Source organism: Euleptes europaea, chromosome 18 (genome assembly GCF_029931775.1).
Source record: "Euleptes europaea isolate rEulEur1 chromosome 18, rEulEur1.hap1, whole genome shotgun sequence".
Classification (NCBI taxonomy): domain Eukaryota; kingdom Metazoa; phylum Chordata; class Lepidosauria; order Squamata; family Sphaerodactylidae; genus Euleptes; species Euleptes europaea.
The window spans coordinates 5283410-5298420 of NC_079329.1; the positions used below are offsets into that span (position 1 = coordinate 5283410).

Genomic DNA, 15011 nt, shown 5'->3' on the forward strand with positions numbered 1-15011 from the left:
CTAGTCGGACAGCTTAACCACTACACCATGCTGGCTCTCAATATTTTGCATCTAGAGAGAAGCCTTCCAGGATGGTGAAGCGAGTCGTTTTGCAACTCCTGTTGCTTCTCGGGGCATGGAGAATAGATGGCATGAAGTGTCCTGAAAATTATGACACTCTCCCTCTGCCGCATGAGTGGTATCAGCCAGGTGACCTCTTCATTGGTGGCATTTCTTCTCAGATCATTTACACGCTTCATACCATTCCTTTCACAGAACATCCTTTGCAGGAGTTATTTGAGCTTCCAGAGTAAGAATCGTCCCTGCTCCCATATTCTGTTGCTTTGGTCTGATGAAACGCAGTAACAACAGTGATTCTGAGATGTTTCAGGGTGCTCAAAACAAGGACCTGTAATGTGGTTCCATCCCAGCGTTCCACTTCTCTTTTCCAATCATTTTATCAGTCTTCTCTGTGCTGCTCTCAGTCCGTATGGGATTTGTTATCTCGGTTCTGAAAATGGGGGAGTTCTACGGTTTTATTTTAAGGGGAATGAGCTGATACTCAACAATATGTTTTATATACTGCAGTGGCATAACAAAAGACAGAAAAATATGGGAAACAGATTTTTAAAATACCACTCCATTTCATTCCACTCCATTCCATGTGTACCCTGCCTTTCTCCTCAAATGGGACCCAAAGCAGCTTACATTGTTCTCTCCATTTTATTCTGACAAGTAAGTTAGGCTGAGAGTAAGTCACCCAGCAAGATTCCGCGGCATGAGTGGGGATTTAAACCTAGGTCTTCTAGATGCCAGTCTGACACTCTTAACCACTACACCACACTGCCCCTCAAGAAAGCATAAGAGAGAGTAAAATATGCAGACATAGGATGGGGGGAATCTTGTGGAAAAAAGCAAGTTGGATTAAAAAAATCTTACAGGGTCATGAATGAGACAATAACTTTTATTTGTAAACAATGACAATATGAGGCAATTTAAGGGGCTTATGCATAAATCGATGATGGTGACTGTGATCTCATGAGCAATTGTTGGGAGATAAACGTTAGCAAAAAGAACTGGGTTTTTTTTAGTTTTTTAGTTTTTTTTATTTTTTTGCCAATGTCTGCCCCTGAGCAGATACCACTCTAATTTGGAGTGGGGGAGATAGGATCCCTCCCTTTTTAATTTCAAATGCTTCTCCAAAGCAGGGATTTCCCCCACTATTGCTGAAGCCTATATCCTATGTTAGTTGTACAGGTTTGTTTTTTTTAAAATCCATATTGGGTCTACCATTGGCTATTTAGATAAAACAACATGCATAAAAGTATATCAGTATGGTATGGAGATCAGAAATATTGGATTCATAATGTATTATAACTATATCATAAATGTCAGCTGGCTTGAAGATGAAGATGCTTCTAAGCTCCAAAGTATCAAGCAGAAATATATATGAATGAACTTCACAATGAGGAAATAGTTAGACACAGAATGGTCCAGAATTAGTGTACAACAGACCAAAATGTTGTAGAAATCTCTTATAATAGAGTATGTTGCTCTTTTTTTAAAGAATGGTGACTAAGTTCTACCAACATGCCCTGGCCTTGGCTTTTGCTATAAGTGAGATCAATGAGAATAAAAAGATCCTGCCAAATGTCACCCTCGGGTTCTACATCTCTGACAGCTACTACGATGGAAGGATGACTTACTGGACCATCCTGGACCTGCTCTTCAAATCACAGAAATTTGCCCCTAACTACAAGTGTGATTCCCGGAGAAATGTGATAGCCATCGTCGGTGGACTTATTGCTTCTGTTTCATTCCACATAGCAGACATCCTAGGTCTTTACAAGATTCCACAGGTAGGATCTGTGTATGGAGGCATGGTTGATTTGACCAATCATCACTTTTCTTTCCTGGAGTTATTGTGTAAATAAGAAAGACAGAGAATTCCAAGTGCAGGAACAACATTGTCTTGTCTCATGCCTCAGCGTGGTGTAGTGGTTAAGAGTGGTGGTTTGGAGAGGTGGACTCTGATCTGGAGAACCAGGTTTAATTCCCCACTCCTCCACATGAGCGGCCAAAGCTAATCCGGTGAACTGGATTTGTTTCCCCACTCCACACACGAAGCCAGCTGGGTGACCTTGGGCTAATCACAGCTCTCTCAGCTCCGCCTACCTCGCAGGGTGTCTGTGTGGAGAGGGAAAGGGGATTGTAAGCTGGTTTGATTCTCCCTTAAGTAGTAGAGAAAGTCAGAATATAAAAACCAACTCCTACTCCTCCTACTCGTTCTTCTTCCAACAAAACCAAAATTAGAGTAGATTGACAGTGGAAAACAGGGAGAGATGGAATGGGAAAATGCATTGAACATTGAAGCGATTTCTTTCTGTTTAACATTCTTATCAAAATGTACTGTATTTTTGTAATTAATTACTGATATATCTGTACATTTTCTCTTAGCTCACCTTCGGCTCATTTCCACCTGAGGACAGAGAGTTCTCTTCCTTTTACCGCATGGTCCCAAATGAAACCCCTCAGTATATGGCGATTATTCAACTGCTTCTTCATTTTGCATGGACCTGGGTCGGGCTCTTTGTGATAGATGATGACAGTGGAGAACATTTCTTGAAGGCCCTGGAGACATTATTTTTCCAGAACAGAATTTGTTTGGACTTCATTGAAAAAATCCCAAACCAGTCCAGATGGGATACATTGGGTGATGTGAATGACTTAATCTCCAATGTATATCGACCTTTGACACAGAGCAAAGCCAATACTTTTATCATCTATGGAGAATCGATGACCATCATAACAATGAATACTGTGATGTTTTTGGGAGATCCTGGATATGAAGAGAATCAATTATATGGAAAAGTATGGATTATGACAGCTCAAGTTGATTTCATACAAGCCAGCACTTTAAATACCTTGAGTTTCTACCTGTTTCAAGGTGCCATATCATTCACAGTTTGCACCAATGAGCTTCTCGGGTTCCAGAAGTTTCTTCAGAACACCAACCCTTATTGGACACCAAAAAATAGTTTTCTCAAGGTGTTCTGGGAACAAGCATTTCACTGTAGCCTTCCAAATTCTGAGGAGCCGATCAAGATCAGTGAAACGTGTACTGGGGAGGAGAGACTGGAGAGTCTCCCTGGGCATATTTTTGAAATGCGCATGAGTGGCCACAGTTATAGCATCTATAATGCTGTCTATGCTGTGGCACATGCTTTGCATGCCATTTACTCATCTACATCCATCCACAGAGCAACAGTAGGTGCCAAGAGAGATTCACATCCGTACAGCCAGCCTTGGAAGGTAATTCTGCGCAATAAAAAATCTTTATTGCCTTGAACATGTTCTATCATTTCATACATTACACTGGTCTCTCTTATGGGTCAGGAGGGCCTTTCTATAAAGCAAATAGAGTCATAGCTAACTAGGGCTGTCAAAAAAAAAAATTCGGTACAGTTCGGATTTGGCCGAATTTGACCCTTGTGGGTTCGGTACGTGCCGAAGTCCGAACTCCCCCGCTTCGGATCCCCGGTAATTCGGGGGGATCCGGAGTTCGGGGGAAAATTCGGCCGAAGCGCGCCTTCAGGGATTCCCTGAAGGCGCACGGGGGCCCTTTAAACTGATCTGAGCCTCCCAGCTGGGAGGCGCAGATCAGTTTAAAGGGCAGCCTGCCCCCCTTCAGCGGGCTCCGCTGGAGAGGCGCGGCTGTCATTTAAACCCATCTGCGCCTCCCGCTCGGGAGGCGCAGATCAGTTTAAAGGGCAGCCCACCCCCCTTCAGCGGAGCCCGCTGGAGAGCCCGCTGAAGGGGGGCGGGCTGCCCTTTAAACTGACCTGCGCCTCCCAGCCTCCCAGATTAAAGGGCAGCCCGCGCCTTTCAGCGGGCTCCCCTGAAGGGGGGCCGAATTGGCCGAATTTATTCGCGAACTCCCGAACTCGCTGAATTCGGCCCCCCCGGTTGCCCGCCAGTTTTTATTTTTTTTATTTTCTTTATATCATTGAGGGTACAGGAAAGGAGAAGGGGAAAGGGGTAAATGTTAGCATAGTAAAAACAAAACAGTATTGTAAAATGATTTCTAATATGACATGGTTACAAAATGACTTTGGTATATTATTCTTACTTCTAAATAATCTCTGGTAATTTAAAAAATTATTGTTCTTGTTAACAGTTAACTTAAATAAAAGGAAAAAAATTTTAAACAAGGTTGGTTATAATGTTTTAACGTCCCTTATTCGTGCTAATTTGACTTCATATATGAATAAAAAGATGCCCACTTCTCCTGAAATTGTTCGGAGGGTTCACTGGATTTAGCATTTAGCTCGTCAGTCATTTTTGCCATTGCTGCATATTCTAAGAGTTTCTCTTTCCAGTTGTCAATCTCTGGTATATGAGTTTGTTTCCATGTCCTTGCTAAGATTGTTCTGGCAGCTGTTGTGGCATATTTGAAAACGTCATGTTGTTTTTGAGGTAAGCTTGACGGTACTATACTGAGTAGATATAATTTTGGATCCAGTAAAAAATTGGTATCTAACATCCGTTGAAGTTCACAATGAACTCTTTTCCAATATGTTTGTAACTTAGGACAGGTCCACCAAACATGAAAATAAGAACCGTCAGATTCTTGACATTTCCAACATGCGCCCTTTTTCCCAGGAGTTGTCATCTGAGAAAGCATATTTGGAGTCAGGTACCATCTGTAGAAGGTCTTATACCAGTTTTCTTTCACTTCTTGAGAAACAGTATATTTCAATTCAGAAGAGCAGAGTTTTTCCCAGGAGTCGATATTAATCATTTCTCCAAAATTTTGCATCCACTTTATCATGTTTGTCTTCACTTGTTCTTCTTCTGTGTCATATTTCAGGAGGAGCTTATATATTTTTCCTAATATATGAGAGTCATTTTTAGATATTAGCTGCTCAAATTCAGTTAGTTCACGAAATGGGTGTGGATATGAACAGTCTTTTTGCAAGTTTGACCTCAATTGCAGGAAAGTTAACCAATTCAACTTTTGAAATTTTTCTTGTAGTTTGATCATATTTTTAATTTCCCCCGTAGGCTCTATCATATCTTTGTAGGTAAAGTGGACACCCGGTTTTAGTTTAACATTGTCATGATAGGCTTCGGTTGGTGACATTATAGAAGGTGGAGATGGACTTATTCTCTTTTTATATCTTTTCCAGACTTTCAGTAACGCTGATTTAACATCGCAATCTTCTTGTACTTTGTCTTTTTGAATATTTGATTTAGAGTCCCACAGAACTTTATGGAAACCTTGTCCCAAATCTGCCCGTTCTAAGGCAACGTGCCGACTTCTAGGTTGTTTTATCCATTCTGTTATCCAGGATAGGCAGGCTGCATGGTAGTATAATTTGAAGTTGGGCATTGCTAACCCTCCTCTTTTCTTCTCATCTTGAAGGACTTTGAATCTTACTCTTGGTTTTTTCCCGTTCCATACAAATCGGTTAATTTGTTTTTGCCAGTTTTCTAATATCCTTTCGGGAATGTCAATCGGCAAGAATTGAAATAGAAAATTTAATCTTGGAAGAACATTCATCTTTATCGTCGATATCCTTCCTAACCATGAAATGTTCATCTTTGTGTTTTGTGTTCGGATCCGTCTGAACAGAAAATCACCGAATCAGGGGAAATTCAGTTGATTTTCAGTTTGGACCGAACCGAATTGACAGCCCTATAGCTAACAGCTGTGAAGGTTAAGGTGGTTTCCACTGCTTGGCTTGTTGTATACACCACAGTGTTTCACGGTCTCCCAAATATTGTAGTACAGATTTATTTCATTCCTCTATGCCGTATATATTACTATCACCTACAGTTTAGCACATTGGTCCAGTTTTGCAATCTCATTTTATTATATTTTATTATATCATATTGATGATTGTAAATAGAATGCTGTAACTGTATTATTTTAAATTGTGTAATACAGATCTGAGCAAGGCTGTCAAAAAGATAGGGCATTTTGGAGGACTTTCATTCATAGGGTCGCCATGAGTCTGAAGCAACTTGATGGCACTTAACACACACACACACACACACACACACACAATACAGCTTGAGACTCAGTGAGAAAGCCAGGCTATAAAAATGAATAAAGATATACATAAAAGTACCTGTTGTGGTATCATTCAATATTTTGAGCCAAGTGTCATAGCAAGACAGCTTCCTTTTCAGGCTAACTCTGGGGTGGGGCAGTGCATTAACTCTATCAATGAGGAAAAGCATTTTACAATCTGGACGTTTAAGGTCTATGGATTGATGCACAACTGCAGCTGTGATTCTTCCAGATGTGTGATCCTTCAGCAATTTAATGCGACCCTCATGTGAAGCAACCTCTGTTCCTTTTTTTCTCTTTCCACTAGCTCCACTCACTTCTCCAAGGCATTTCCTTTAACAATTCAGCTGGAGAAACCATGTCTTTTAATAAGAACAAGGAAATGGGAGCTGGATTTGACATCATGAACATGGTCATGTTCCCGAACAAGTCCTTTCTCCGAGTGAAAGTCGGAAGGGTGGATGGAGAAGAGAAAGGATTAATCATCCATGAGGATATGATTGTGTGGCACAGACATTTTAACCAGGTGTGGATTGAAAGATATTCTTGGGGACCACACCCTTCTTGAGACAGAATGGAGACAGAATAGCATTTATTTTCCCCAAGATTTCCTGGTCCTTTTCATGAAGGATTGGTAGGGTAGCCAAGTCCCTCTTTGCCATCGGTGGGAGATTTTGGGGGTGGAGCCTGAGGAGAGTGGGGTTTGGAGAGGGGAGGGACTTCAACGCCATAGAGTCCAATTGCCAAAGTGGGCATTTTCTCCAGGGGAACTGATCTCTATCAGCTGGAGATCAGTTGTAATAGCAGGAGATCTTCTGCTATTACCTGGAGGTTGGCAACCTTAAGGATTGGGTTCTCCAATAAAGTGACAGTGGTAACCAGGGGAAGGGAAGAAGAGAAAGTTGAATACGGGAGGCCGATAAACGTAAGTTAGGTGGTGGGTGGAAGGAGAGAAGGGGGCAGAAAAAGGGGAGATGCTATGGGGGCTGTCATCAAATTAAAAGTGGAAATCATAGGACAGCAGGAAATGAGCTGACCCCACCCAAGTCACAGCAGGCCCCCGATATTATGTCTCCATTCATCATAGCATTTTGAGTGAGGGAAACATTGTGAAAAAAATTCCTTACCTTCATTAAAATTTGGTAGCTTTGTGAGGCGGCCACAGCCAAATTCTTCAGAAGTCACCACTGGCCCTGGTAGTTGGTCATTCCTCTTCCTTTGGAAGGAGGAACTGAGTTAAATAATCAAATGTTTTTTTCTAGCACCCAAACTCACCGTATCCAACCAAGGAACAGCACAAACCAAATCTGATCAGAAATTGCAACCTGATCATTGCTTGGATAACATTCTGATTTCTTCCCCTTCAAATGTTCACGACTACAATATATTTTAGGAGCAATATGTAATTTCTCCCATCCCCAATGTCTTTCCTATGCTGGCATAGGTGGTGCCCGTTTCTGTGTGCAATGACCCCTGCCGCCCTGGTTATCAGAAGAAAAAGAAGGAAGGGGAGCAATTTTGCTGCTACGATTGTGCTCCCTGCCCAGAACGGAAGTTTTCCAGCCACAAAGGTAGGGAACTGGATTTCCCACGTTTTATGATAGAAGCCCATTTAATAAAATGATAATTTACCATCATATCTGTTAACAGATATTCCCAAAATATAATGGATGATAATTTCCAGAAAGGAAAGGAAACCTCAGAGACCTGCAAAGGTCTCCTGCACAGATTGTGTGTCACAGTTAAAATGCTCTTGTGCTGCATATGGGGAGAAAACAAAGGCTTGTCTCTACCTGAAAATATAAAACCTTTTCTTTAGTTTTTAACAATGTGCCATCTAAGTTGGCAAAAGACGGGGTGGGGGGTGGGAGGAAACCTCTGAAAAACCAGGGAGGAAAAGGAACAAAGTACTAAAAGTCAGGAACAGTAATTCAAAAAGAAACAAAAATTACCAGTGAATATATTTCAAAAGTGTACAAAAAGTAAAAGTACTTTTGTCCGAGACTTCAATGCCATAGAGTCTAATTGCCAAAGCGGCCATTTTCTCCAGGTGAACTGATCTCTATCGGGTGGAGATCAGTTGTAATAGCAGGAGATCTCCAGCTAGTACCTGGATGTTAGCAACCCTAAGGATGGACTGTTTAGTGTTATATTCTGTTGAGGTCCTTTCCTAGATTTTGCTCTTCTCAGGCGCCACCACAAAATCTCCAGGTCATACCCAACGTGGAGTTGACAACCCTAGACTAGCTCTCTGTGTGTATGGAGGGGAGGAGGGGAATTGCTTTTTCTTCCCATTGACTTTATTGGAAGGGTTCACATATTTTCACCAGTGAAAGAGAATATGAAAATGCTATTTAACGTCTACAATTAGGAACGAGATGAAAGACAACACTCCTATTGCAGGTCACTCACATCAAACGTGATTGTGAGATTCCTACATCACATTTCAATCAGCACTGGAATGGCTCCTCTCCTCTTTCTTTTCAGACATGGATGACTGTTTCACATGTCCAGAAGATCAGTATGCAAGCATGGAGCGGGATCGATGCATCCCTAAAATCATAAGCTTCCTGTCTTTTGAAGAACGTTTAGGAACCAGTCTAGTTTCACTTGCTATTTCTCTGTCCCTGACCACAGGCTTAGTCCTTGGAACATTCATTAAACACAGAGATACCCCCATCGTCAAAGCCAACAACAGGGATATCACCTACACTCTCCTCATCTCCCTCATCTTCTGCTTCCTCTGCTCTTTGCTGTTCCTTGGAGAACCAAGCAAGGTGACCTGCTTCCTCCGACAATCTGTGTTTGGCATCATCTTCTCAGTGGCTTTGTCTTGTGTCTTGGCCAAAACCATCACTGTGGTTGTAGCTTTCATAGCCACCAATCCAGGGTCCAGCATGAGGAAGTGGGTGGGGAAAAGACTGGCCAACTCCATTATTATCTCTTGCTCCCTCATTCAAGCAAGCATTTGTTCAGTGTGGCTGGGTACCTCTCCCCCTTTCCCAGATTTTGACACTCAGTCCCTGATTGCAGTGATCATAGTAGAATGCAATGAAGGCTCTGTCATTATGTTTTACCTGGTCCTGGGCTACCTGGGATTTCTGTCCCTCATCAGCTTGCTTGTGGCCTTCATTGCCCGGAAGTTGCCAGATAGTTTTAATGAAGCCAAATCAATCAGCTTCAGTATGCTGGTGTTCTGCAGTGTTTGGTTGTGTTTTGTTCCAACCTACCTGAGCACCAAAGGAAAATACATGGTAGCTGTGGAGATCTTCTCTATCCTGGTCTCCAGTGCTGGGTTACTGGCTTGTATCTTTTCTCCCAAGTGCTACATCATTGTGTTGAGGCCTGAACTCAATAAGAAGGATCACCTCATGAGAAAAAATTAAGAATCTGCATGTCATATCTATATCTATGGGTGTATGTCTTCATCATAACAAGGGCAGTGAGTCTACTTTAGGATTTATTTCAGCTCCCTTATAACTTCCTTCAATCCCCATAATTAGATGTCCAAACAAAGCCAATATGAAGTTTAAAAAGAAAGAAAAAAATAGTCCTGATGTTGCCTGATGAATGTTGTATTAGATCCTGGTGTACTTGGCAATTACCAGTGATTTCAGGTTCCCTCAAACATAATTCCTCTGGGTACCCAAGAAACTCATGTTGCCAGGCTCCTGGTAGGGCATGGATATCTCCAGACTGATATCCAGACTACAGAGATAGTCCCACTAGAGAAAATGAATGAATGATCTGGAGGTAAGGCTCCATTGCATTATACTCCACTGTGATACCTTCCTTCGCAAACCCTCCCTCCTTCTGTTCTACCCACACATCACCAGGAATTTCCCAAACCTGAGGTGGCAGCCCTACCAAGACCAGAATTTTGTGGATATTAGTGTACTACAATGAGGGGGGGGGAGGCAGGAAATGTCCATTCTGCCATTAGAAAATTGACTCTGGATCCAACCCATTTATTCTTCAGTACTTCATTTATTCTCTTCGTTCCAGTAACATAGAGAGTGCCATGAATGAGGCTTTCTAACTTTGACTGGCTTTGTCAGGAGCTCTTGTTGGGGCCCTTTTGAGGTAGGGGTCATGTAATCGGAGCCAACTTGGTCTGACCAAACTAGTCTGGAAGGGTCATTTCAAAAGACAGGGCTCACCCAGTCTCAAACGCCAGCTTCTTCAGCTGCTGGCCTGGCTTCTGAAGAAGACTACTGTGACAGATAAGGGGTTAACCAGCAGCAAGAGCTGACAGGTGAAGAGTGGGCAGAGCCAGAGAGCTGACACTCTGAGCTGAGAGAGACAGAGGAAGGATTCGAAGTTTGGGACCCAGCCTGAGAGGAGGCTGAGAAAGTAGTGGAAGCTTGAGACCAGCCAGAGAGGGCTGTGGGAGATTCAGAGCTTGGTAGCAAGACCGAGCGGAAGCCAGACTATACTCTGTGAACCTGAGGGGGGCTCAGTGAAAGCCAAAGCTATTGACACACACAACCTGCGTGTGTGTTAAAGACTGAGGGCCCATTCTCAAGTCACAAGGGGAATTAGTCTCTGAGGTGGAGCTATTCCAGTAGCAGGAAGGTGTGGAGCATTACAGCCACTAAGGCTGGGGTAGTCAGAGAGAGAGCTAAGCTGGGGACAGAGTTTTGAGAGTCTGAAGCTGAATGACAGACTGAGAGTCTGAACGTCTGAATAGTAGTTCTAAGGGATAGAACTAAAGCTGAAGCTGAATGTGTATAATAGTTCTGAGAGCCAGAACTAAGCTTGAGAACTGAGAACTGAAGGAACTTGTGTGTGAAGGAAACATCTAAGCTATTTCTCTGAAGTAATCTTGCTTGAATCAATCCAACTCTGAGTTTTCCCTCCAAAATATTCTGCCTTTTCTTAAAAACCAATCTCTGTAAGTTCTCTTTAATAAACTTTCCTGTTTTCTCTGTTTAAGGTGAAAAGCCTCTTGTCTCCTATTTCTCACTGAGGTAAATACGGGTGTGGGACTGGAGGAGAAGAAGAAATAATTCTCCTCACAAATATACTCAGGCCAACGCCTTTTCCCCTCAGCATATACGGCCAGGGCTGAGTGAGTGGGATAGTGAAGTGGTTGGAAGGGGGGGGTGCGTCATAACTACTCACTCACACGGATGAGCAATCTCCTTCACAAGAACTGCCTTTGTCATGGCTGGCTCTGATATCACCCCCCCCCCAAAAAAAAAACACCTGTTCTCAAACTTAAGGTCGCCCTGAGTAGTGGATTCATTTCCCCGCACCGTGACCATCTCTTGAAATCAGATTTTTTATTACTATAATAAAGGACTGATCACAGGATGTCATTTGCCTCCAAAGGAAATGTTTTCCATGCCTTATTTTTTCTTCCATTTAAGCTGTTTCCCTCAGTTTGGAAGCTAATTTGCATGGACAGCATGCTATGTGCCCCAGATACGAAGGCAGCCCCCAGACTTTGAAGTGCCAGCCTGACAATCGGCTCTTTCCTCCAGTCCTCAGCAACTCTGAACTTCTGAACCTGAAAATCGATGGACAGCTTGGCTTGCAAATGCCTGGCAGATGGGGGTGACCTCTTCGCTGGCCCATAACATTGGACCTCCTGTCCCAAAGTTCACCAATCTTTGGTGACCATCTAAGGAGAGTCCCTTGCAGCCATGCAGTGAATTCTTTGACTCTACCTCCAAAAATGCCCCCACAGGAGCTTCGAAAAAATTATAATGGGCCTATTTTTTTCGGTAAACCCAGAAATAAGCTGAATACCCATATTTACTGGTATGGGGTATTCGGGTTATTACATGTTTACCGAAAAAATCACATCTAATAAACTCAAAACTGAAAATTACTGATTTTTTCCCCCTTGACCCTACTAATCACTCTTCACCCTTATCTGTAGGTTCAGCACTGACATTCTGATCAACCCAAAGCAGCTTTTGGAAGGTGATATACAAGTGCCTTAAATATCATATTCTCAATCACACTGATGGGTTCACTATGAAGAAGAAGAAGAAGAAGAAGAAGAAGAAGAAGAAGAAGAAGAAGAAAAAGAATCGGTTTTTATATGCTGACTTTCTCTACCACTTAAGGGAGAATCAAACCGGCTTACAATCACCTTCTCTTCCCCTCCCGCAACAGACACCCTGTGAGGTTGGTGGGGCTAAGAGAGCTCTCAGAGAGCTGTGACTAGCCCAAGGTCACCCAGATGGCTTTGTGTGTAGAAGTGGGGAAACAAAACCAGTTCACCAGATTAGAGTCCGCCGCTCATGTGGAGGAGTGGGGAATCAAACTTGGCTCTCCAGATCAAACTCCACCGCTCCAAACCACCGCTCTTAAACACTACACCACGCTGGCTCTCCTTGTGGTGAACTTTCCTGGTGTTGTTTGCACCTGTGGACCATCTGGACACTTCCTATTTATTGGGAGCACTCCTCAGCAGGTCTAAATAAAAGGTAAAGGTAAAGGTCCCCTGTGCAAGCACCGGGTCATTCCTGACCCATGGGGTGACGTCACATCCCGACGTTTCCAAGGCAGACTTTGCGGGGTGGTTTGCCAGTGCCTTCCCCAGTCATCTTCCCTTTACCCCCAGCAAGCTGGGTACTCATTTCACCGACCTTGGAAGGATGGAAGGCTGAGTCAACCTTGAGCCGGCTACCTGAAACCAACTTCCGTCGGGATCGAACTCAGGTCGTGAGCAGAGCTTTTGACTGCAGTACTGCAGCTTAACACTCTGTGCCACGGGGCTCCTAGCAGGTCTACTTAGAAGTAAATCCCTTTGAATGAATAGAATTTACTCCCTGGAAAATATTCTTAAGATTGCAGCACAGAAAGCAGAGACAAAATGTTCAGCATCAATAGTGCCACTGAAAGTCCAAACTTGGCAAAGGTAATTATCGTCCCCAGCAATTATCCACATCACTATATTTTAGTCACCTGATCCAATGCTCCAGTGACTTTCCAGAAGGTTCCAAACAACACTTAATAAACAAGACTTATAAGACAAGAGCTTAATAAACAAGAGCTTATAAGAAACCTCTTTCATCATCAAAATCTTAGAGGTGGGCGGTAGGACTCTGTCACTTTGATCTCGTCTGTTTTTCTTCGAGAAGACAGACTTGACATTGTGGTGTGCGTCCCCTCAGCTAGCATCCAAGGCATTCATTTTTTTTCCAACTTACCGGTTATGCCTTAGATGGATGGGTACAGGAGAATCTGCGTCTAGAAAGAGATTTCTCTTCCAGCATGTTGAGGCTGGGTGTGTTGCTTCCTCTGCTTCTTCCCAGGGTGAGCAAAGTAGATACTCTGAAGTGCCCTTGGAATGACCCCCTTCCTGTTCCACATGAGTGGCACCAGACCGGGGACTTCCTCCTTGGTGAGATTACTTCTCAGTTCTGTTTCCACCTTCACAATGTTGATTTCAAAGAACAGCCTTCCCTGGACTTATCTGAGGTTCCCGAGTAAGGATTATTATATATAAATATATTTTTACAACTTTTACAGATATAAAACCATCCCAACATTTTATAGAGTTGACAGGGGGCTCAAAGGAGGAACTTTTAATTTTTTTATTACACGATAATAATAAAAACAAAACAAAAAAGGGACTGATAGCCAGGGATCATCCCAGATTTTCTCCCCCTTTCTGGTTTATTCTGCACTGTGCCCTCTCTAAAGCAGGGGTGTCAAATCGATTGTTCCAAGGGCCGGAGGAGACATAAATGGCACTAGGTTGGGCTAGTCTCACCAGCTCAGATTAAGAGTGTGTGTGTGTGTGTGTGGCTGCCTCTTAAGGGGCTGGATCCAGCCCGCGGGCCTTATGTTTGACACCCCTGCTCAAAAGTCCATAGGGGCTTTCTTCTCCCATAATGTAATCTTTTTCTGTCTGCAAGACATATACTAAAAAAACAAACCCTCAAAATAATAAGGGGGAAAGCATTTGAGTGTGGATGACTCACAGTTCTCTGCAGTTGTTCAATAGTAAAACTGCTGAAGGAATAGGAATTTGGTGTGTCCTGTAAGGTTTGCAAAATCCTGAACGAGAGGAATAGAGAGCAAGCCTAAGCAAGTTTACTTAGGTCTGCCCAGAGGTAAGTGTGTGTTATTCAGTAGGACTTCCTCCCAGGAAAATGGGAAAGTAGCCTCAGTCACCTGGGGATGATTCTACACCATGGCCTTGGTTGGAATCTCAGAACCTCTCCATAGCAAGTAGACCCTTAATAGCTATGACTGTTCTTCGAAAGGCATAATGTGGCTAAAGTGATTCATGTTGTGATCATGCCAGCTTCAGATTACTTATGTAACTGCCATGAAGTTGCAACTGGATTATAGTGACCCCAGCAAGGGGCTTTGATGGCAAGTGCGAAACAGAAGCTATCTGCCATTGCTTTCATCTGCAGAGCCTTCCTTGGTGGTCTCCCATCCAAGTACTGACTCTGCTTCGCTTCTGAGATCTGACCAGATCGGGTTTTACCATGCCACTTTTCCTCCCCAGCTTAGATTATTGCAATAAAATGTCTATGGGTTCACTGTTGTGGCTGTCCAGGTATTACTGGCCATCCATATATTATTCTCCATACATTGAAGACTTAAGTACAGAGATCTTGCAAAACTGCCTCTTCCCATTGTGTCCAGCTTGCCACTAAAGGTCCTCAACTCAAAGACTACTCTTGGTGCTCCTGGCCATGTAAATGAGATATGTGGCAGCTACAGATAGAATTTCTTGTTGGAGGTGCCCTACCTTCAGAATGCCTTCTCCCTTGAAATTAATTGGACCCAGTGTCTTAAGCTCCCAGCCAAAAATTCCTTTGGTCACCCTGGGTTTTGACTCCATTGTGTCTCTATGCCTAGTTCTCTTCCTGCATTTATGTTGGCTTCAACACTGAGCTTGTCTCTCGATTGCTGTCCAAATATGGATGTTGACTTTCATTGTTGCTGGTTTAATTTAATTAATTGTAATGATTTGGCAGAA

At 43.1% G+C, this 15011-nt stretch overlaps 1 protein-coding gene across 1 annotated transcript; it reads left to right on the forward strand.

Annotated features, from left to right (window-relative positions):
• The first annotated feature begins 71 nt into the window (after positions 1-71).
• LOC130489942 (vomeronasal type-2 receptor 26-like) lies at positions 72-9441 on the forward strand. Its single transcript, XM_056863729.1, has 5 exons — positions 72-289; positions 1547-1838; positions 6363-6581; positions 7500-7626; positions 8543-9441. Exons 1-5 carry the CDS (start codon positions 72-74, stop codon positions 9439-9441), a joined length of 1755 nt encoding a protein of 584 aa, XP_056719707.1.
• Positions 9442-15011: the final 5570 nt, after the last annotated feature.